Source organism: Dermacentor variabilis, chromosome 4 (genome assembly GCF_050947875.1).
Source record: "Dermacentor variabilis isolate Ectoservices chromosome 4, ASM5094787v1, whole genome shotgun sequence".
In the NCBI taxonomy this organism is placed as follows: domain Eukaryota; kingdom Metazoa; phylum Arthropoda; class Arachnida; order Ixodida; family Ixodidae; genus Dermacentor; species Dermacentor variabilis.
The window spans coordinates 45,803,746-45,827,353 of record NC_134571.1 but is presented as its reverse complement, the minus strand read 5'-3'; the positions used below and the strand labels follow the sequence as shown (position 1 = coordinate 45,827,353).

At 43.1% G+C, this 23,608-nt stretch overlaps 1 protein-coding gene across 1 annotated transcript; it reads right to left on the bottom strand.

Moving 5' to 3' along the window:
• Nucleotides 1–4,301: 4,301 nt before the first annotated feature.
• Nucleotides 4,302–23,496, bottom strand: Usp12-46 (Ubiquitin-specific protease 12/46). Its single transcript, XM_075688870.1, has 7 exons — nt 23,387–23,496; nt 22,230–22,310; nt 18,302–18,841; nt 12,835–12,995; nt 11,012–11,144; nt 9,169–9,312; nt 4,302–5,623 (listed from the first exon to the last, which is right to left on the bottom strand). The coding sequence occupies exons 1-7, from the start codon at nt 23,387–23,389 to the stop codon at nt 5,522–5,524; spliced, it is 1,164 nt and encodes a 387-aa protein (XP_075544985.1). The 5' UTR covers nt 23,390–23,496; the 3' UTR covers nt 4,302–5,521.
• Between the last annotated feature and the right edge of the window lie 112 nt (nt 23,497–23,608).

Below are 23,608 nucleotides of genomic sequence, written 5' to 3'. Positions count from 1 at the left end.
CGAGCCGATCAGGGTGCAAGTACCTTTTGACAATGCTCTGTCCCGCGACAAAGTTTCCTGAAGCGATTCCTTTGAAGGAACTGAGCTCCACTGAGATAGTCGACGCTCTGTTGTCCGCGTTTACGCGAATCGGTTTTCCTGCAGAGATTCAGGCTGACCAGGGGGCGGTATCTACAAGTGCTTTAATGACGACATTCCTGGAAAGGTGTGGTGTGTGGCTCCACAATCAAACAGCGTTCAGAAGATGCACTCGATGCATAATCGAGTGTTACGTGCATTGTGCCACGAACACAAAGCAGACTGGGAAGACTGTCCCGCAACCCTGTTCGCGTTGATAACGGTCCCACATAAGGCAACGGGGTTCACTCCTTCCTAGCTGGTGTACGGTCGGACGATCCGTTCCCCCCTCAGAATGTTAAGAGAAATGTGGGAAGGAATATTTGAAAGCCAAACGGTGGTGAGTTACGTTTTAAAATTGCTGGATCGCTTAAGTGTCTTGCGAGAACTGGCTGAAAAAAACCTAAAAGAGGCCCAGGAAACCGCGAAGGCGTACTATACAGAAATGCGCGTAGGCGAACATTTAAGGTAGGCGACAGGGTCATGATCCCTAAGCCTTCACGAAAAAAAATAACTCGAGGTACAGTGGGACGGACCCGTAAAGGTTACCCAGAAGATATTGTAGGCTAACTACACCCTAGAAGTTCCCGGAAAAAGGAATAAAGGTATCATTTACCACTACAATTTAGTGAATCCTTATTGTGGAAGGGAAGAGGTTGTGAACATGTGGTAAACGCTTCTGAAGGAGTAGTGGTCAAACTTCCAGTTTTAGCGACAGTGACAGATGCAGAATGCTCCGTAGAGGACAACCTGAATCGGTCTGTCAACCGACTGGCTCTCGAGGCCGATCAAGTAAGAGACCTCCGGAAACTCTTTGAGGAATTTCGCCAATGCTTCAGTAGCCGACCGGAGAGAACGACCCTCATTATTCATGAGATTGAGTTGACATCAGACGAGCCTGTCCAATCCAAACCTGCTCAAGTAAAACGCTTGCTTATATCGGACAAACAGGTCGATGTTTCAATGAGCGTGCAATTGAACATTGTCGTAATCTGCGCAACAATGAAGGGAGCTTCCTTGTAGAGCATTGCAGAGATTGCACTAACTGCCGCCTTAATTCGAAAGAACTAAATTTTTGAAGTTTGGAAAAGACAGGTTCAAGCGGGAGATTTTGGAAGCCTATTTCATCAAGAAAGAGGGAAACAAATGCGTCAGCAGGCCGTCCATTGTGCTTAGTGACAAGGAGACTACTTTATTAGAAGGCTTCATCTAGGCCTCATATGTTAGAGTGCTTTCATTTAGGTTTATCTGTCTGTCTTCCTTTTGTTTATTTAGTTTTTATTTTTGTTGACGATTTCAAGTGGCTGTTACAGGTGTTTGTGACCTTTTTTTCGTTTTGACGCTGATGCTGTTCTTTAGACCCTTTATCGTTCTACTGTTCTGTCCATTTCATTGTTTGTCACATGGTTTGTTTTTTGCACGGTCACTCGTTTTATCAATTTTTTCGGTCTCCGACTATTCGAAATTTTAGATTTGACGCAGACACAGTTCTTAGACGCCCTTTCTTCACGTTTTTCCATGTTATTCGTTGGTGATTATTCCCATAGTCGTGCGGGTTTTATCACTGGCTGGTCCTTAGGCATTTGAATGGTGTTCTGTGTTGGATAGTTTGCTAGTGAATCTTAGATGGTACTTGTTATGTCTCGTTTCTTTCTCCCCATTGGCTTGGTAATGACTGTGCTGGATGAATTGCTTCCTGTGCTGTTCCACGTGTGGTTCTTTGCTGATTTGATCTATTGTGCCAGATATGATTTCTGAGTGGTCGATGCATCGATGTATTTTACTTCTAATGTTTCGTGTGTAATTGCCTTGGTTGACCTACAAAGGGCAGGCTTGATGAGGAAATAAACTTAGTTGTGAGTGGCACCGGTCCTGTCGTTTGTGTTCTTCTGTCCTGGCCTATTGCACCTTGCTCTTTACTCATTCAATCCAAACCGTACCGGGTCTCACCTCGTCAGCGAGAAATAATGGAAGTAGAGATCAAACGAATGCTTGAGTTGGGAATCACCGAGCTAGCAGACAGTGATTACACTTGCATTCTCGTAGAGGCGAGCAAGAAAGAGCCGCGCCCATGTATAATTGAATGCCATTACAAGGGACTAACTTTACCCTATACCCAACATAGAAGAACGAGTTGAACGGGTGGGCGGAGCCCAGTACATCTCAGCAATCGACTTAGTTAGGGGTTACTGGCAGGTGCTCATGTCAGAAAGCTCAAGATGCTATGCAGCATTCACTTCCCCGCTTGGCACATTTCGAGCACTAATGTTGGAGCATGGAGCACTTAAAGAAGGTGCTGGCACATCTACGAGACACAGGTCTTACGGTAAAGGCCGAAAAGTGCAACTTCGGTTGTTCGCAAGTTACCTGCCTATAAGGGCATGTCTCAGGACAAGGAACGCGGCGGCACTCCAAACTAAAGATAGGACATATCAATAACTTTCCTGAACCGTGAACTAGGACGGATGTCAGAGCCTCTCTGGGGCTCGTGGGCTATTACCAGCGGTACATTCCACATTTCTCACAGGTAGCAAACCCCCTGACAGACACCCTCCGAGAGGGAGAGTCCGAAAAAGTTCAATGGGATGAGGCCAAAGAAAGCGCATTTCAGCACCTGAAAGAGGTTCTGAGCTCAGGACCAGTGCTTCGGACCCCCGATTATTCTAAGGAATTTATCATGCAGTGTGACACTAGTGACAGATGGTTGGGAGTCGTCCTCAGCCAGGTGGGCGAAGACGCGGAGGAGCATCCGGTACTGTATGCTAGCCAAAAATTAATGTGCAGACATAGAATAAAGAACCAACTTGTGCAGAGAGGAGGCGTACAGTGCTTCTGAAAAAGAATGCACCTGCTTAGTTTGGACAGTCCAGAAATTACCGTATCTTATCTGTACAGAGCGAAATTCACTTTCGAGACTGACCACTGTCCTCTGACCTGGCTCAGACACATGTCCCCTAAGAACGGACGCTTGCCCAGATGGAGTCTAATTCTCCAGGAATATAACTTCACCATCCCTTACAAAAGGGGCAAGTTAAATGGGAACGCGGATGGTTTGAGCCGGTTGTTTCGGTAAACAGAGGTATTACCTTCCTTCCTTTGACTAACGAGGACGGAAGTGTTATTATGGGCTGGAAGTCATACTTGTAGTTTCAAAACTTTGCTTGTGTATAGTTATAAAAGTTGCTTTCATTAATTGTTTAACTTCTCCCATTTCTTGTGCAACAAAAATATCACTCTGGCCTTGTCAGCATTCGGGGAGATATGGGAAGCTGTTTAGAAAGATATGGTTGGAATTGCTTTATCAAAATTTGGAAAAGAAAAAAAAAACCCAGGGTTGATTTTGACATAATAATAGCCTGGCGAGTCAGGGGTGAAGAGCCTGTGCTTGGCACGTGGTGCAGCGCTATGTTGTTTGGTTCGTTTTACGTACATTCTCCAGGGCCCGGGATCCAGAAATTCGTCAACAGTACGCTACATAATCCATAAGCGTTCCTCGAGGCCAGCGAATTGAGTTCACCGGCCATTCCGAACTTCTGGTGCGAGGAGGCGCTGTTGGATACGGACCCTTTTGCATCACTCAAGTTCCCCAACCACATCCAATCGCCTTCGCATTCCAATTTAGAGGAAGCTTTAGCTCAGGCCCAACTCCGACGCGGCCTATTCAAATACATGTCAAATGCAAAAACGTTTTTCTGAGATAACCCCTACACCGATTTTAATCTTCCATTAATTAAAATGTTGGGTAATAAAACCCAACATTAGTTATGGGGAAAACAAAAAGTTGTCGGAGTTACTATACGCTATAGCAAACAGCATGCATACAGTTGAATTCGCTTCCAACGTGCCTTTCATTTTTAAATTCTTGGCTCAAGTTATGTGGGACACCCTGCATATACATAGTCTTGGCCTGCACGTAGAGATGCAAGATATTTTCCTACACACGCTAGGCTATTAGAATTATATCCAGGACCATTCATTGACTTTCTTTAACGAGTCCTCAGCCACATTTGTTACAAAAATTTTTGTTCTGCTCAACTAAGGTTCACATTTGCTATAGTGCTGCTCTTTTGCTGATGTCTAAACATTTCTGATGAATCTCTTTAGCTGCTGCCTTATTCTCTTGCTACCTTCTATGGGGCTGCACTGTGTCCAAGTAAGTGCTAAATGATGTCAACACACAGAACTGCATCCAAAGCTTTAATAAGAGGCAATGCAACTGTACAATATTATACACTGTCAATGAGGTTCTTACTCTTCTTACACTTTTTACATGTGCTGCATAATGCTACAAACAGAAACACATTCTCACCACACACTATGCCTGGTGTATTTTGTACAATTTCGTTTTGATGGGCACTTTTGATTCGCTCATTTCTTGACTAACTTTGAAATATATTTGTAGTTTAACATCTCCGCTAACAAAATGAAAGCCATAATCAAGAAATGTTTACCTAAATGCATAAGTGCTAAGATATTCCTCTTTTTTTTTTACTTCTGTGTCGCATCATTTTTGAAACTTTTCAGAACTGACATCAAAAACTCAGAACGACAACAATAACAACAACAACAAAAGAAGAAGCCTTTGTTTTTGGATACTCTCATAGTACTTCATATTGCCTATTCACCACAGAAGGTGATACTCTTCCAGTTGTTCCCGAAAGCCCCCAAAGCCAGAACTGCTTATCATCTTAATAAAATCCTAGTGACCATAAATTAATCTGTACACAGCCCCTGTATCCCCTGGAAACCTAGAACACTATATCTCTACAAACCACTAGGCAACAGCAAGGCAGCTCCAGCACACGGGACTCTCAGCATTAACCCCCAGCTCTACAGCTCTGACCTGGGCGACTTGGGGACTCTCTGTCACTCATACAAATTCTGCATCATGTGCTTGCACACTGTATGTTGTCTGCCCTTGCACACCAAGAAAGACATCTGCAGAGTGAACCAGGAGTCTGCCTTGCTGTTGATAGCCTCTTTTCTGTCTGTGATGCGGCTGTAAAAAAAAACTTTATTATTTACACACCATTTGTTCTGACAAAATTTCCTCTACAGCCGCAATAAACTCTACCAGCCGTGCTATGGCTGAGACGCCGCATTTTCCTCTTTGTGCTTCAGCATCAGACCGCCTCACCGACCTTTCCTTTACAAAATGCAACGAGTCTTGCGCCGCTGTGCCATTGTGCAGATATTTGTCCAGAGTTTGATGCTTCCTCGTGTGACATGGTGACAAGAAAGATGGCCGCCGCCTCTGCTCCCGGACCTGCCTCTATTGCACACGTTGGTCAGTGGCGGCCAGGGTGAGAGAGGGCGAAAGTTGACGCTACTCTGGCAAGGGACACAGTGTGCACAGTGGGGAACCTCACACCCCTGTTCCTATCGCTCCAAGCCGGTGAAGACGTCACTCCCTTGACTGGTAAAAGAGGATGTAGCCCGACTCCGATGTCTTTGGCGTGTCCGACGTGAGGCCGTAGAAGTCCTCAATTGCCGTCGCGTCGATTTTCTGCAACAATGGGACGGAACACGATTAAGCATGCAGCATTTTTCGTGCATTCTGTATAACTGCGCCACTTACATCAATAGATTGCTTACATCCTCACTTATGTAGTATATTAGGACATTCACTTGTACTATATCACCTGACATCCTAGTATGCCTAGTGGATATTCAGTAGTGTCCTAGTATGAGGTACTAGGATATCCACTAATGTGGTGCTCTGAATGTGCATAAGAATTCCAAATACATAGTTGTTTCATACTCATTTGTAAGTTATAAGTACCTTATGCTTTTCTTTCACAAATTTCAATCATACTGAAAGAGCTCCAGCAAATTCTATTTCCAGTTGCTACTTACAACAGGTCTTACTTCTTGATCAGAGGTCGAACTTCAACATAAACACATCTAATGAAATATTCTACATAAAGAAGTACATCTAAATTTTAGTTTCTCATTGATATCAGCCTGTAATGAATAAAGTAAATTTTTGTTAATTCGACTTCAGTTAATTCAGTCTTTCAGTTAATTCGATCCTAACCAAAAAGCCCGGCTGGCACCCATGCATTTCTATGGGCACAAACGTTCGTTATTTAGATCCTAAAATTGGCTTTCGCCAGATAATACAAACTTGATCAATTAGTGTTCACCTGACCCCTATGGTGACCCCAATAGTGACCCTTTTACTGGCAGTGTCTGTCTCGATGGATCATAGAAAACAGCAAATACGCTGAACGTACCTCATCTCCTGTCATAAACACCCATTTTCTGCATGCTCAAGGCCGGTTTTCAAGAATTAATGGTAGCTCGCAATGTCTGATTAAAGTAGTTGCTCAATCCTAACATGCGCCTTTTTTTTCCCCCCCTAGAAGATTGCTCTAAAAACTGCATTCATGGCATTCATATTCTTTGCCGCATAACACCTCTGTATTGCGGCGAAGCTGACCTTAAAAATATCAGTAACTATTGTACAATGCATATTAGACATTTGCCAATTGTTCTTGCTAAATATTCTGGTGCGCATTAGAGTTCTACTTTGTTTAGGTGCTTTAATGTTACACCTATGTTAGTTTTCTACTCTGTATACATAGAAAGCAGGCGCACGTTTAATTCAGGGGCATGTTAAAATAGGGCAAATACTGCCTAATGAATCAGCTGTGTGTTTTGACATTCTTTTTCTGCATCATGTTTAACTTGACCAATTCTGTCGTTACCATTCAGGTCAAATTAACTAAAGTCGACTGTATGTGCTTATAATAAATATCAAATCACAATGTGATTAAGGGCAGCGGACTCCAAGCTGATATGAAGTCGCACCTCAAGGTGAAATTCACATTAACACGTCGCCTTTACTGTTAAATTTTTCGAATTCTCGATGCAGGTTACACAGACAAAAATATGTTACTGCCTCACCTGCTAAGGTTTATTAGTTGCTACAATGTGCACTGCTGTATAAAGTCTAGGCTGCCAGAAATGCGGCACTGCTGCCGCCCTACTGAAATATTGACTGACTAACTAAAATAATAACTTCAAGACTAACAATTCTGGGAAAACAACTCGCCTTATATTTGGATTATATGCATAAAAGAATGCTTATACGTCATTGCCATCTATACGTCACTGAATCTGCAGTAATAAAGATTGTTTCTTTCTGACGTTCCTCACTCATTAACAACTGATCTGAACTTAACTGGACACAGACTGTGATACTATAGGAGATTAGAAAGTGGCACTATCTACAGAATACAGAAATCGTCATAAGCATTCATATTTTTGGTACCCAAACCCTCATAAGTAGAGCTCTTTGCTGGTTCCATCATCTGCAGCTAGCACAGATGCTTTCTCACTGTGCCATCCTTACATAGCATGAGCCAGTGAATAATGCATGCAACAATAAAAAGCTGCCCACATCAACAACCCAGCATTTTCAATATAGTGGGCCTCCTTGTGACTAATTTAGAATGGTCTACACATTCTGTATCACTATGGATTGTCAACTGCAACATAATATACTAAGGATTGCATATTTGGGGAAGTTATAAAGATGGCTATCAAGCTGAATGACTCTCTTCACCGTGGTGATGCAAAATATCTCAAATCACAGCTGCAGCTGGAGACCCTTCTTTAAATTTGTTGCAGTCTAGCCCATAAGGTGAACCCGCGATGCAATAGCTGACACACTGCTATGCAAGGTGAATCTCGCGCTGCTTAGTTGCGGTATCGGATGGAGTAAAAAAAGATGTGCGCGAGCAGTCTCCTTTCAAGAAGAAGAAACATTAATCAGTGATACCTCCAGTTTTCAGACATCTCCATTTGCGTAGGTGGTGGCACTTGATGGTTAAGATGCAAGGAGACATGACCTTTACTTTCTCATTTGTCCTATCCTGCCTTTCACTTCCAGCCACTAGCTTCGTTAATACCGTACATATTCGAATCTAGGCCGACAGTCTTTTTTTTTTCTTTCAAATAAACATATGCCAAACTCTAGGGTCGGCTTAGATTCGAGGATTTTAGAAAGCGCACCAGTTTGTCATGGAAAATGATAAATATGGGGCATAGCTAGTGCCATCTAGGAAAGTCAGTATTGCAGCCACTACTAGCCGTGTCAGTAGCCAACTGAAGTACATGAGCAACGTCATCATTTTGAGCTGTGTCGTATTGGCGTGGGGCGAGGCATTATCATAACTGCTATAGTGCCTGCCGCTTTCAAAGGAAAAGGTGTACTAGCCACAGAGGCACTGTCAAACGTTCAAGCCGGGCGGGGCTTCAGCATCGATGAGAAAAACGTCCGTCATTGGAGCGGGTAACAGGAGACGCTTTTTTGCGTGTGCCGCAACAAAGAGATGACAGCGATAAGGAAGATAAGCGCGTGATAACAGAGAGGAGCTGCTCACTGAGATCGCGCCACGTTTCGATGCGTACAAGCCTTGCCGCACTGTCTGCGCATGCGTGGGCATGCGGATGCGAGCTTGCGCGCATCCGCAAGCATACGAGGCTAGCAGCGATGATGACGTAGAGTGAGTTTGGCATGTTCATATTAAATAAATGATGTTTTCATTTTGTGAACGCTGTCCTCACTTTCTTGTTTGGCCTACAGTCGAGGTAAGTTTTTTTTTTTTCTGGCTTCAGACATTCAGGGGCCGGCTTAGATTCAAGTAAATACGGTATTCTTTCACTTTAATGCTGGTTTAACAATAAGCTGCAAAACACAGCACCAGACAATCATTTTAATGAGCACTCAAGGGGCAGGCACAGTATTGGCCAGGTGCAGTATTCTTTGCTGTGGCATTGGCAGAGTAACTGAGAAGTAGAATGTTTGACTGAAAGCCTGTTGGACCAGAGTTCAAATCCTAACAGGGCAGCGCGACTTTTTTCTCCATAAAACTGGCAAAGCACTCCACTTTGGGATCCCAACAAAAGACACTGGTCAGATCGGCAGACATCAAAACAACCACAGGAGTTATGGTGTGCCATAACAGCTGTCGCTGTAAGAAAAATTAAATCCCCCTCTTATCCATTCGTAAGGAGAGCAATCTCAATAACAGAAGCACTTACATCAACAATGTCATCATCAAAAAGGAGCCAAAGGCCATGGCTTTTCACTATGGAGATGTAGTGTCCCCTGTTGGGACCACTTCCACAGTGGATGACTACCGCCACCAGATCGTACATCCGGTCAGGGTTGTAGGCATCATCCGACTAGAGAAGCACAAGGGTGTAGTCAGCAAAGAAATTGCACAACATGTACATGTGAACAGCATCAATATGTATTCTTGAAGAAAATGTTCTTAAATAAGCAGATTTGCTCAAAGACTGCGTTTTCAAGCAAAAGATCTATGGCAGTGTCCTGCGTGAAATGAGCACACAAATTAGGCCCTTCTAGCACCTACACACTGAAAGTAAACAAATTCGCAGTTGAACCTTGAGAAATATTGAAAACACGAAGAAATACAGAAGTGAACCATTTCCCACACATTACTGCCACAGGCAACATGATTCCAACTTTGCTATACTCATATCAGCAAACTTTCAAGTCTTTCTAAGAAACACTCCTGATTTTTCATTTTCTAGAGCTCTTCTAACTGCAGCTGCATTTTCAGTATTTTATGGAAACATGTTAACAAGAAGTACTTGTAGAAGGCACTTTCTTAATTGAATCTCTTTATGCCTACAATAGTGCTAAATATACTGATTTCTTGCAACTGAAAGATTCAAAAGGTCTTCTTCATGTCTTGCCTCTACAGTTATCAATGTGACCTTTTAAAACTGAAATCGTTATTCCTTTTGCCCTTTACTGTAATTACACTTTGCCTATGAAAGTCAGACAAGTTTGCAGTTGTGGAGATGTGGGTTCCTAAACACAGATGCCTCCCTTTTGCCCACCCCCCTTCCACTTGCCCCATGAACACTCACATAATCATAAAAACTTAAATTAGGTGAGGAAATGCTTTGCTCATTTTTTAATTTCTTAAAGGCTCCAGGTATAGCAATTCTGTCAGTAAAACTGTATTTAGGCATTTATAGTAATGCAATGCAAAAAGAAAGAGAGAGAGAGAACTTGTATTCCTGAAACTAGGATTTTTCCAAGCAGACCCACTTCCCAATTTGAGATGCATGTTTGAGAATGGCATCAAGATAACCTAACTTTGCATGGACTAAAGCAGCAGTCAGTTTGTGAGACACTGTAGACTTCACTGGAGTCGGACAAAGTGTTCGAAATCCCATGTATTTGCTCAGCAATGTTACTAACTGATAAAAAATTTATTTTGGTTGGTTGTTGGGGTCTAATGTCACAATGTAACACAGAGGTCAAGGGGGATGCTCCACTGGAGGTCTCCAGATTAGTTTTGAACATCTGCAGTACTTTTAAGATATGCCTAAAGCACAATGCACAAGCATTTTTTCCATTATGCTACCATCGAAATGCACTCACGGAGGCTAAGAATCGAGCCTGTAACTTTAGAAGCGGAATTCCACAGTTACCTAAGTACCCCAGTGGCTGAAAATTTCATTTACGAATTATTATAACCCATGTCTTTCCCCCATTTACGCATTAAAAAGGGGACTTCTGGATACAAAGACTGTTCTCAAGTTTAAGGTACCACATGATGATGTTCCACCTAAATGTGTTTCTATGCCAAGTAGCCAAGCTTTAAAACCATTTTGAAAGTTATTCCAGAAACATTGTTAAACCGAATCTAACTTGCGGTTTCATGCAGCAATATTTATTTCAAGATTACAAATTCACCATTCAGGCTTCGACAAAAAGAGTGACAAGACGGATCCACATCTTCAGGAACACACTGTGCATCTAATGAAATTATGCACCAGAGAAATTCTTGCCACTCACGGTTTACAATATGTCACAAAATTGAAGAATTCATGAGAGCGCACTCACCGTATTGAATAACCTTAGTTCAAGGGGGAAGACCACCCTGTAAGACAGTTTGGTGTGCCTATTTTGCTGCTCCGTGTACTTGAAACGCTTCAAGTGTAATGCAAGTATCATGGGCAGCTTCTTTACCCTCATCCTGGAAAGAAGAGAAAAGCCAAATATAACATAACATATTCTCACACGAGCGACAGCAAATATTATACATCACTGAAACATGATTCTGCTTGCCTAAGCGACTACAAATTAACAACTTACTTTGCAACTCAATATGCCACTCCTGACTTAACTTCACACAGCTTTCAGCCAAGTAAACTATAGTAGAATCTCGATAATATGAATCTCTCATGATGGTAAAGAAATTTTGTATCATCCAAAAACATTAAAAAACCGGGAAATTAAGGGGGGACGCGGCAATGAAGTGGTTGACTTTAGAATTCCCAATTTTATAATTTTTTTCCCCCACAATCCTAAGACCATTTTTCATCTCATGGTGAAACATTCAGATGAAATTCGCAGCATAATTTGCGAAAATTGCACTTTAGTGTGTTTTCAAAATATGGAAGAAAATTGAGCTTCTGGAAGTGCTAACACACTGATGACTGCGTAAGTACAGCTTTCCAGTGATGCAGACCCCCCCCCCCCCCCCCCATCTTGGTATCATGGTAAACTCGAGAGATTGGAGATTCAGATAGCTGCAGGAGTGTATTCCTCCATGCAGAAATAAAAACAATAAAAGCTAGTGCCATACAGGAAGACTAGCGTCACAATTCGTTACTGCAGTCACATGCCACACAGGGCGCACTCCTATTAACTGATGCAAATTTTAATTACCGTACTGGCACAGCTGTTTGACACACATTTTAGCAGCAGCGGGCAGTGCACTCTGCATGTTCCAAGGCTGACATTTCAAGATCTGCTGGGTTATCGCAAGTTTATTTTGATGCTGCATCAGGCCCACGCGGTCTGGGCGGGCGAATCTACCTTGCGATGACGGTGCAAACTGCATCACGCGCACCGCTGTTCGAGCCTACAGCACTTGTGGTTTCGGCGATCTGTGCGACTCGCCATAAACTGCAATGTTTTAGCTTCATTTTTATTTTTCATTTTTTCCCTTTCAAATGTAAGGACTAGAACAGAAGCGAAATTATCTCACTAGAGGGGGATACCGCAGTGCGGCCGAACCGGATGTGCGCGCCTGTCAATGGTGATGACTGGACGGCGCGCACTATATCTTCACTTATGCTTGTGCTACACGGTCCACTGTTCAACTTTCATTTGATGCTGATAGTACAACTCTTCGAGCAATGCAGCTCATGACTAGAATTTTGTTACCTGCCACAGGCGATTTTTAAAAATCTTTTTATGGTTAAATAAAAAAAATCTGGTATGGTTTCTGGTGACATAGGTTACCAATGATGTGAACTCAATGTCTTCACTCAAAGTGATTCACTCAAAGTCTAAAACTTAATCTACATTAAGTTCACTGTAATTAGACGAAACTGCAACAAACTCGCACAGAGACTGTTGAAGTTTATGGAGTTGGATTTTCTCAATTCAAAAGCAAAATGATAAATCACTCATTGATTCCTTCACGGGGCTACAAAAGTTATTTGTGAGGTAACATGGATGCAATAAGAATATTAAAGTCACTGCCTCATAGCCAAGTCAGGGCTGATTTAGCCTGAAGGGACTTGCTTAGGGAACTTGGCTTGTTGAAAAAAAAATTACCAGTCTCCACAATTTACTGCTTCAGATTTAAGATAAAAAAGCGCAGCATAGAGTTTAGTTTCAAAGCGTGACTGCCACAGAATAATTACAGCACTTGCCTTTTTTGTGCCTCTTGCTTACTGCAGCAATTTTCGCAGTAGTACTTGTGTTCACTGCAGAGCGTTTCGGTGTTGCTAAATCCTCTTAGGCAATGGGTTATGGATGTGTTTTGGCTCACATCCACAGAGAGGTCCAGGAAATCCTCATCCTTGCTGCTCACCTGAAACACAAAAACAAATGCAGTGCACAGAGTAAATGAAATTGTATAGAATAAGAAACGCCCCAACTGCAAATTATCGTAAGTTTTTGAATAATGTGTAGCACTTGTTTCTATTCTGCAGACACCAATAGGACAGTAACATAATACAGTGTATGCTCGTTACAATGGACCTATTTTATTATTGCAACGAAGTTGGCTCTTAACGGACCGTGCTATAGCGGATTATCAGCTACAGCAGACGAAATTCAAATTCGGGCGCATAAAACACATTTTTGCCTTGTTGACACGGGCTGACAACTGACTTGCAAGGGTAAGCTGATGATTGCGGCTCAATAAAGAGTTATGGCTCAACGGGCCAGTGTAGATGCCACTGCGCATGCTGTATCACACATGCACACTGGCATCTACGCTGGCCCGCTGGCTTGCTGAGCTATAGCTCTCTAATATCATGCACAAGAGAGAGGAAGGTGGGGTGGAAATGCACTGTCTTCTCTCACGTGTGAGGCACCAGGGGAGGCAAGGGAGAGGGGGGTTCCACTCTGGCGGCTGCTGCTTATGGTGCGGCTGCCGTATCTTGAAAGCAATTTGCAATCTGGATAAAGTGCTTGCCTGCGTTTGCACCGTATTTTCAAAGCGATATGCGACGTGGACAAAGTGCACGCAGTGCCAGTAGCTTCGTACGTGCTGTGCTTTCAATGTTTAGTTGGCATTTAAGCGAGAGACAGCCCGAAGGTCAATTCACTAGCTGCTGCTGCTGCTACACTTCTTCACTCCAATGTTTTGACAGCCACTTTCCGCGGACATCGAGCGAGATAATACTACAATCCTTGCTTCGCATAGCTGTCTACTAATTTGCTATCACAATCGATGCTTCGCCTTTTGGGTGAAATTGCAACTTTTCTCTCACTCTCTTTTTTACTTTCAACGATCATCACTCAGCCTTTGCAATAACGTTGTTAGGCATCGCGACCAATGTTTCGGAAGTGAGACGTTTTGGTTATTACGGACTCTGAATAAAACAGACATTTTTTGTTGGATTATCAGGGTCCGTAGTAATGAGAGTCGACTGTACTGCACGCTACTGGCCGAGGTGGTTCAGGGTCTTCAATTTATGACACACACAACAACAAACCCATTTTAATCATCCCTGTTGTGATGCACAGAACACCTGGGTGTAAATGCAACCAGCGAGAAGATACAAAACCATTTTGTCAATTGCAATTACTTGTTTGTCTTTGGATAAAAACAAATTTTTACACATTTACTCCATATCGCTAACACTATGTGTGTAATGAATTCATATGATTTTTTTTTTTTTAAATCAGACATTTGCTTGTTTCCTCTACTTAGTTTTGCGGTGATGAGAATGTGGCATTTTGAAGGACATTAAGGGTAAATGTTGATGAGCATGGAAAGCAAGAAAGGGCACAAAAATGAAAAATGTCGCCACACCACACTCATGGAATGTTTCAGCTGTCGAGAGCATCCGATTGGCCCTAGTAGATATATATTATAAATGGTGAAGGAAGAACACTGCATTCAAAATTAAGCAGACTCAACATGGTAACCTCTGAAGAGTTCTGCTGCACAAAAAGATGCCTACATATGCAAAAATACCGAAGAATCCATGACAAAATATTGTATCCAGTACAGTCCATTTGGCTATGAAGTTCAAAACAAGAAACTCTAGCCTTTAAAAAAAAAAATTATGGGGTTTTACCTGCCAAAACCACCTTCTGATTATGAGGCACGCCGTAGTGGAGGACTCCGGAAATTTTGACCACCTGGGGTTCTTTAATGTACACCTAAATCTAAGTATACAGGTGTTTTCGCATTTCGCCCCCATCGAAATGCGGCCGCCGTGGCCGGGATTTGATCCCACGACTTCGTGCTCAGCAGCCCAACACTATAGCCACTGAGCAACCACGGCGGGTAACTGTAGCCTTCGTCTTTTCTGGCAATAATCAACCAACCAGCGAAACACTCTCAACTAGCTTGATGCTTCTCTTCACTGAAGTGCAAGAAATTCAGATTTTTTTGCCATGAAACACATTCTATGCCACATTCCACATTTCGGATAAGCAATTCCATAATTTGCAGATAAGGCCATTACTGGACATAAAAGAGAACTCGGAAATGTTATTCCGCATACACCCCTCGAAGTGTTCCTGAATCGAACATGATTCATAGCTATGCTGGAGCACTAGTATGTGAATGCAATATTAAAAAAAAGCCCTTCACAGCACAGGCAACACTTCCCAGGATGCTGGTCACAGCTTATTAGGCGGTACATAACTGTAGGTGAAAAGAAAATGGATGCAACAGCATGTATCTCATCTCGTCGCACGGTAAAGCTGAAACTAGTCTGGCAAGTGCAATATGATGTCCATATATTGCAGCACCCAAATTCCTATTAATAAACCTAACCAATAAGTATCCCAGTAGCATATTTCAGATCTACCGGCAAGATACTGCTTTAAGTTGACAATCATTCACATGCGGTTCTTGTTTTTAAGGGGACATGCATAATTGACTTGTGTGAGGATTGTGAGATCTTAAGCCCTTAGGAGCACACGAGGTGCCCGAAGTGAATGTGTCTGGGTTGTGTCCCTTTGGAAAAGTGAGGAATACTTTAAAAGTCAAATATTTTTTTAAAAATCATTTACCATGCCATGATTCTTTGATGTGCCCGAAAATGTGGTATGCTAAGTAATAATTGAACAGCCCGCACAACTCTCTGAACTGCTCAAAACGAAGTTAGGCTGCTTCAGTTGCCAGACATACTGCACAAAGGAAATGTCTCATGACACTCAGTTTGTGAAGAAAGTGCAGAAAAAATATATGTATACATATATAATAAAGAAGGGGGGGGGGTCTTGTGGAGGGTTATTCAAGATCTATAAGTGCCACATAAGACAGTTTTAGCTGGCCCGCCTAAGAGAACAATAATGACCCCAGTGACACTCAAGCACAGTTGAAAAAGAACATGCAGTAACTAGCTTTTCATTGGCTTTTATCTCAACTGTTTCTTGTGGACTATTCTTTGAGAAATAGCAAAGGAGCCTATAACAGCTTACTGCAGTAGAACTTCATGATGGGCAAAATAATGTGCAAATGCAGTTTACAACTATCACAAATACATACATATTTTAAAATATAAATCTATGATGGTAAGAAGAAACACAAAGGCTGCATACCTACCATTATGTGTTCCTGTACAGAGTAAGAGGCTGGGGGCTAGCACAGCTTTCATTTAAAATTTGCCCTCAGCACACACCTTTCGTCAGACATGTACATACACGCTTTATTAAAGGGGCCCCAAAGTGGTTTGGGCAAATTTTGAAAACACATAGGGTGCAGCTACAGTAAAACATTAGGGCCACAATTTAAGTGAAGCTTCTCATATTACGAGAGCTAGCGATGATTACAAATTACCCTCCTCTCTAGACACGCCTTTTCTCAACTTGTTCACCGAGTGATCAGAGCTAAGCTCTGCCTTCACTGGCTCTGCGTCATGATGTGGCATTGTGGCATCTACTTCCGGTTGCCTTGGAGCCAGCATGCAAAGCCTCCCCAACCTCTTCACTAATCGGTTGTACGTCAATCTCACCAGGAGCTATCCAAGCACTGTGCATCACAAGCGTTCTGTTGCAGTGCCAAACGTGTCCGGTGTTCTGGTAACCCCAGGTGAGCTGAGTGTTTTGGCGGATGGGCAGAGGAATAAACTAAAGCCCCTCCATACTACTGCCGCTGTGATGAATGGGTTTTAGCATAAACATAAGCGGCTTTAGCGGCCTGCATTGTGCAGCCATGTGATAGTGCAGAGCTTAACCAGTCAAACACGGAGCCAATATTGCAGTAGCCAAGTGTAAAACATTTTAAACATTTAAACTGTAACATGCTTACAGTTACCATCCTGCCGAAAATTTCCATCAGCAGCAAAGTAGAATACACTTGTTTACTGCCATATTAGCTGTTTTTGTCTGGCTGAGCTCTGTGCCACCAAATGGCTGCACCATGCAGGTCGCTTATGTTTGCACCTCTACTCATATGGCAAACTCCTGCTGGCGTTTACCTTGATTTACCTGTATACCAGACAGGATAAAACTCTCTATTGTGGTAGTAATCCTCCAGTGTGAAGCGATGGCTGCAAACGCATAGATGCTGGTGTTGATCGGATACCAACAGCCTGATGTGCTGCAGCCACTCCATTCGCATGTTGCCTTGCAGAGCGACACAATGTCGCAGCTTGATATGTCACTGAACGCTAGATTTGCAGCCAACAATGTAATAAGGGTGATCCATAGTTCTCATAAAAAGAAAGCTCCAAACCAACAATGACCACCCAGCTCACGTCAACACGGAGAATGTTGTAACACAAGCAGATGACACTTGCTGTTTGTCGGAAGTGCTCGAGTGCAGTGATAAATTATCTTTGTGTATTCTCTCTCTGTTGCATTTTTTATAGAAACAAATTGACTAACATTCCAACTATTATGACCAACATTTGTTCACCATAACATTGGAAAAATTACCGATGACGCCACCTGGGTAGCCAGTCGGATAGTTCGCCCAACCGACGTCAATTGGGCTAACAACGTCAATTGGGAGGGGGCGGTTGAAAACTCGGGGGAGTGAAACTGCAGTGATGGCAGCGATGCACATTTTAAAGAAACTCAAAATAGATTACACAGCTTATGCGAAGCATTTAAATGCGTCCCTTCATTATCAGAAGGACCTACCCTAACAACTCAGTACGTATGTACAAAATTGTCAAAATCATTTCAGGTTCCCTTTAATGATGATTTACCTTTAGATGCAGCACACGAGCAGTGGCAAAGTAGGAACAGCAGAGACTAAAAAGCAACACACTGTTTTTAGATCACAGTGAGTTTGCAGCTGCCAATCTGGCCTGCTTCAGGAACTTAAACGAAACTTGTTCGAAGCAAGCACCCTACTTTGGTATATGGTATCTTTCATTGCCACAAGAGAGCGGTGAAAAAAAGCATCGCAATTTTCTTTTCTTTTTGTGTGTGTGCATATTTTGCAATCTTGTACCCCCCTTTCAGCACCTTCAAGACTTCTACAGTGCAGCTCTTAGATTCCCTTTCTTGGGTTCAGGCATCGGTGTCCCTCGGCATAAACGCACGGACGTGCTCGTACCACTGCCCGTGCATTCGTCGTCCTCTTCTTCCACGGCTGGCTTCGATGCCACCCATCGTGCCAGCGTCCCCACATTGCCCCTCCCTCTGTGAAGGCACTGAAAGGACTGGCCCACTGCCAGTCAAGAAAGACAGCAGACTCACCGTCTCACAGTTGAGGCACCGTGTCTCATTGGTGAGGGTTCCCTGAAAGATGTCGTGCACCCACGTGGGCTCGGGCTTAGGGGGCTGGGCAGCGCCCCCAATCTGGTTCTGCATGCCCTGCGCCGTGGCACCAGCTGACGCTATGGGGGCTCCCCCCACAGGATGCGTCGCGTCTCCGCTGCTGGTGCACTTGTTGCCCTTGGCGTTGGCCTGAGAGTTCTGCTGCAGTTGCTGCTTCTCGGCCTGCAGGATGTCGGCGATGGTGTTCAGCAGGTAGTTGAGGAACTCGTGCGCATCCTGCTGCATGTAGTTGTCGAAGAGCTCGTTCTCCTTGCGCAGCCGCGCTATGAACTTCTTGGGAGCAATGGTGCCCGTCTTCTTCTTCTGGTTGGCAATGCTGTGGAACAGGTCGGCCAGGCACGTGAGCAGTGTCTCCTTCGTGCGCTTGTTACGAGCCTTGTACTCCAGCACTTTCTCCCGAAACGGCTTGCAAAAGTAGAGCGCTTGGAGCACCGAGTTGCAGTAGCAGGTATTGCCAAACTGTATGTTTGAGGGGGAAAGTAAGATGCAAAGGGCGCAATTAGTACAAGGGTAGCATTTAAAATATCACTTTCGTGTTTTCAAGGTCAGCGACGGGACATATCATTGCTACAGAAGTAGTATACAGACAGAAATGAAAATATGACAGAACACACATGATAACATACAAAAAGGCGCCCACTGTAGTGACTCAGTGGTATTCTGCAGTTAAGCATGAAAGTTGTGGGTACATTTCCCTGCCACCAAGGCTGCATTCTGATGGGGGTGGAATGCAAAAGCACTGGTGAACATACATCTAGGTGCATGTTAAGGAACCTCTGGTGGACAAAATTATCCAGAGCTTCCTCTATACGACATCCTTTGCAACTCATTGTGTGGTTTTGGGACACTCCGCAATTCGATTTCGCATGAAGAGGCTGCAGTGGTGCTCCAGGAATAAACATCAGTCAAGTACCACTAAGCCGGGCTGAAATAATGCCGCAATTTCAACTAAATTCAATTTACTTTTAAACTTTGTGGTTCAAATAGTATCCCCCCCTCCTCCTTTATCTTAACAACATCATCCAGTTAGAAGTGGCAGACACTAAACAAGGAATAGAGCCAAGTGAAAAGTTATTGTATAGTAGAACTCCATTCGAACACATGTTCCCAGCTGTTGCATTCAGAGCTGTTGCATTTGCCTAGCTCCTACACCACAGGCGTTCACAGTTTTGTGCAAAGCTCCAATACTTTTCTCTATTGTGTTCTTCTTGATTCAGTTTTTTGCCCAAGGTCCCATGCAAACTTAACTTTATTATAGCAGCACTGGGCAGGACATGAGGCACCACAGCAGGATTAACTGTAAATCACCCAAAAATAAATTTCTCCTACAGCAGGCTCAATCTGGCTTGCTAAAGATGGTTCTGAGGAATACCAATAATGCATATACTACATGTTTCTTTCTCTCTTTGTTTAGCTCATATTTTTTAAGAAAGCTCATGACAGAGCTGTCCCGCCATTTCAGGTGGATTTCTAGAAGAGGCAGAAATTGCCTGCATGAGAAATCGCAATGTCCAGGTAAGTAATTAAAAAGTTTCACTAATTAACTTTCTCAGTGTTCACTTTAGGGCCCATGCTGCAATCACAAAATTAATGCAGAGCAACGTCATGTCTGCTGTGCAGAAATTCTTAGACAAACACTCCTTTCAAGATATGTATAACTTAATTGCGCTACCAAGTACAATGACATTACGGTTACCACTTCACATAAAGCAGGTGCAGGCGTTCTTAAGTGGAATCCCATTGTACTTTTAGAAGATTTTGGGGACCGATACCTCGAAACTGGCAATAGCTTTGGGACTTATGCTAAGCCACCATGGCTTCACTACTGCTTGGCTTCAATTTCGCAAGTGCTACAAATATCCACAAGTGAATAATTAAAAAGTTAATAGGCAAACCTTTTCATTAGCTACCTGGCCACTGTGATCTGTCATGCGAGTAATGCCCTTCTCTTCAGACAAACTTCCAATAAGAAAACTGTAAATAGCTCTAGGAAAAGGTCGATTCAGCAGTATTTAAATTCGTACCAATTATACAATTATTTTTTCACACCTTAAAGCAAGCCTGTGAAGTGTGAAAATACTCATGTTACTACAAATTAGTGCATAGCGATCATGGTGCTCTCAAATGTGCCATGCATAATTCAAAAATGCTTTTAGCCTAGCATGCCGTGCTGATGCACTGCAGCAAGAAGACAGCCGAGAAGCAGACATGTACAGATGCATTCAATATGAGCTGGAACGTGGTGCCCATGCCCGAAGGGGCGGGCCCCAACATTGCACGGCGGCATCGACACACGAAAAGTTGAACACCGTTCGAATTACTAGTATTTATTAAACAAATTTTTCGTATGCCACCACTGCTGTGCAGTCTTAAAGAGCCTTTGACAGCGGGCACAGTGTTGCGGCTCATAATGAATGCGAGTGTACATTTGGCCGGGCTGAGCTGTGCCAATTGGTGCAAAACCCCTCTTTTAGGCAGCGTCATGGAAAGTGAACATTTTTTTCCTACTTTCCAAGCCACAGAAAGGCATATGAAGTATTACACAGTTTCCGGAGTAATACGAAAATAATTTTTTGTTTGTGTGTGTACCAATTCAGGTGGTGGGAAGAATACTTCCCACTGGAGTCTTTTTGAAAATGTTACATTAAAGAATCTGAAATTTTCACAAGGAGCATTCGTGACCACATCATGTGGAAAAGTTGGATAGCTAGATCACAGTGCTACATATGAAGCATTTACCTATGCGAGTTAAATAGAATGTCTTTGGTGTAAATATTAGTCAAATGTACAAAATGTACCAAAGTACAATATGGTCTACTCTTATAGTTATCAGTCAGTCAGTATTTGGCTTCCAACTAGGTACACCTGAGTTATGGTATGAAGGCATGCAGGCCTTTTTTAATGAATAGCTGTCCACCTAATGTGCCCTATCAATCTCTTGTTTTCCCTCTCTCTCTCTCTCTCGACAAACCAGAAGCGTTTGAATTATATTGGCTTTATTACCAGCCAGGTGTTCCCTGTAGTCACTGCTGCACTGTACTATACAACTATGACAACAGCTCAACACGGTTAGGCTAGGTTTGTTGCTTTCATTGTGGAAACATTGTGCTTTTCACTTGCTGAAGTTAAGAGGTTCAGACGGTACAGTGTTCGGCGACTGAAATACGTTACGCAGCCCACTTGCCAACCAGAGCCTTTTCAGTCACAGGTACGCACCGGGGGACCAAATGCAGTTAGAATGTGTCATAAAGGCCCTCGCTTTCATCGTATACCATAATGCACCAGCTCAGTGTCGCCAGCACCCAACGGTGGAGCAAAAAGCACAGGCCGCCATGGGGGCCAAGTATCTTGTTTCAACCGCTGAGCACTATAATACACATGCAAAATGTCAAAAAAAATATTTGCTTCAATTTCTTTTGTTCAAAGTTGACAGTGCACCTGTGCAAAATGTCAAAAAAAATATTTGCTTCAATTTCTTTTGTTCAAAGTTGACAGTGCACCTGTTACACTAGTCCACACGGTTAAATGTCGCACCACTCTACAATTTTCATTTGTTGCTTTACATGACAATACACATGCACCAATGACCACACCCAGAGCGCTTTCGATGACATGCACCGTTCTAGCTTATGTTGCCTCATTATAACAAACTATATTGCACAGCAAAATATTGGAGTGCAAGTGCTTACGCCCGAAAAGAAATTTGTTTCATGACAAGCACACATTCCTTTTTTTTTTGCACGACTTCACTACGCGAAACTTCGCAACTTCAAACACAATCTCGCAAACAAGTATTGAGTGAACATCTACTACAATGATGCTACGTTTGATGAATCCACATACTTACATTTACAAGACCAAAGTAGTGTTCATTTGATGGAAACTGATCGTGACCTATCTCCTTCTCCAACAATGATCCATTTGCTCCCTACAAAAAAGAAACGAAAACAAAAAAAAAATGCGCAGTGAGCAATAAACAGAATAATAAACGGTCCCATTTCATGTGCGAGAAAGGAACTTTCGTACTGCTGGCCGGCATCGCGAAGTTGCGCTTTCCCAATAGAGCGATTACAGCAAACGGCGTTTCCGTGCAGTTGCACAAACGACGTGTACGGAGGTACGCCCACATCGTTTCAAACACATCGGCGGCACACGGAAGCGCATTCGGGTCAGTAAAAACTGCAGAACGAAAGCACGCAAAATGTGTACAACTTGAAGCAAGCGCAAACGACCACGTCTGTTACACGCTGATCCGTCGTGATTAGTTGCGTGCAGGAAGGAGGAGACGAAGAAAAAAAAAGAAAAGAAAACGCAATGATCACTGGCCATCGCTTCTGCTCGTACAAATCGCTACTGAAATCGCTACGGGTTACACGGCGGAAGAAGAAGTCAACGCAGTAGTACACGAAATGTGAAGGAAAAGTTATCCGGCCGAAACGGCAAGAATCAATTAAGCAAGAGTCACACGGGAAGCTTACGGTCGCACGGGTTGACGCATTTGAATTTCGCGAACGTTCGCCAGGCCGGTCATCTGGCAAATTTATCGCATTCAACGCATCCAAGTGGACGCACACTTAAGTAGCCGCTTTCAGCGGAACCGCGCTAAAGATCGACCGCCCCTTATCATAGATGTCGATGGCTTTAAGCGCATTATCAGGGCTTGTATAAAACACGGACTTTCACGCAACCGGGTTCCTAAATGTCCGCTATAGGCGGATCCGATGCCGACTCAGAGGGGTCACTAGCATCGCGTTACTGAGGAGTGCGTAATGATCGCTATCGCTTTAAAGTAATTTACAAAGCGACAACAATGTGGACATCCTGAATATTAAGAAAATTGTATGTTTCAGGTAGCATTCCACGGTGAAATCTGTGAATTGCATTCACAAGCATTCGGTCAGCGATCCCTGCTATATCATGACAAGGCGAAAAAATTACAATAACAGCTTGAACGGCGACGACGAAGGCATCGTCCAGGATTAAAAATGAGCTCGAAATACTCACCATTTTTCATTTTTCACGCGTCAAACCTTGAATGCCTTTCTTGCCTTCAACAGCGCCATTTTTGTTGGCTACCGGAGTCGGCCGTTTCTAGCCGTACATTCGTAGCTTATGCGGTTTCCGTCAAAGTTGCTTAAGTAATTTATGTAAACAATTTTAAGCCTTGATAGTTACCTAATATTTTTGATAAACTATATTTTCACGTGCTTTATTGATTATAATTTT

What these genes read in the sequence shown, in the direction of transcription:
- Usp12-46 (XM_075688870.1), bottom strand. An exon ending in ACTACTTTGGTCTTGTAAAT is followed by an intron (nt 18,842 to 22,229) that starts GTAAGTATGTGG and finishes TCAAACATACAG; the next exon opens with TTTGGCAATACCTGCTACTG. An exon ending in GGTGCCTCAACTGTGAGACG is followed by an intron (nt 12,996 to 18,301) that starts GTGAGTCTGCTG and finishes TTTGTGTTTCAG; the next exon opens with GTGAGCAGCAAGGATGAGGA.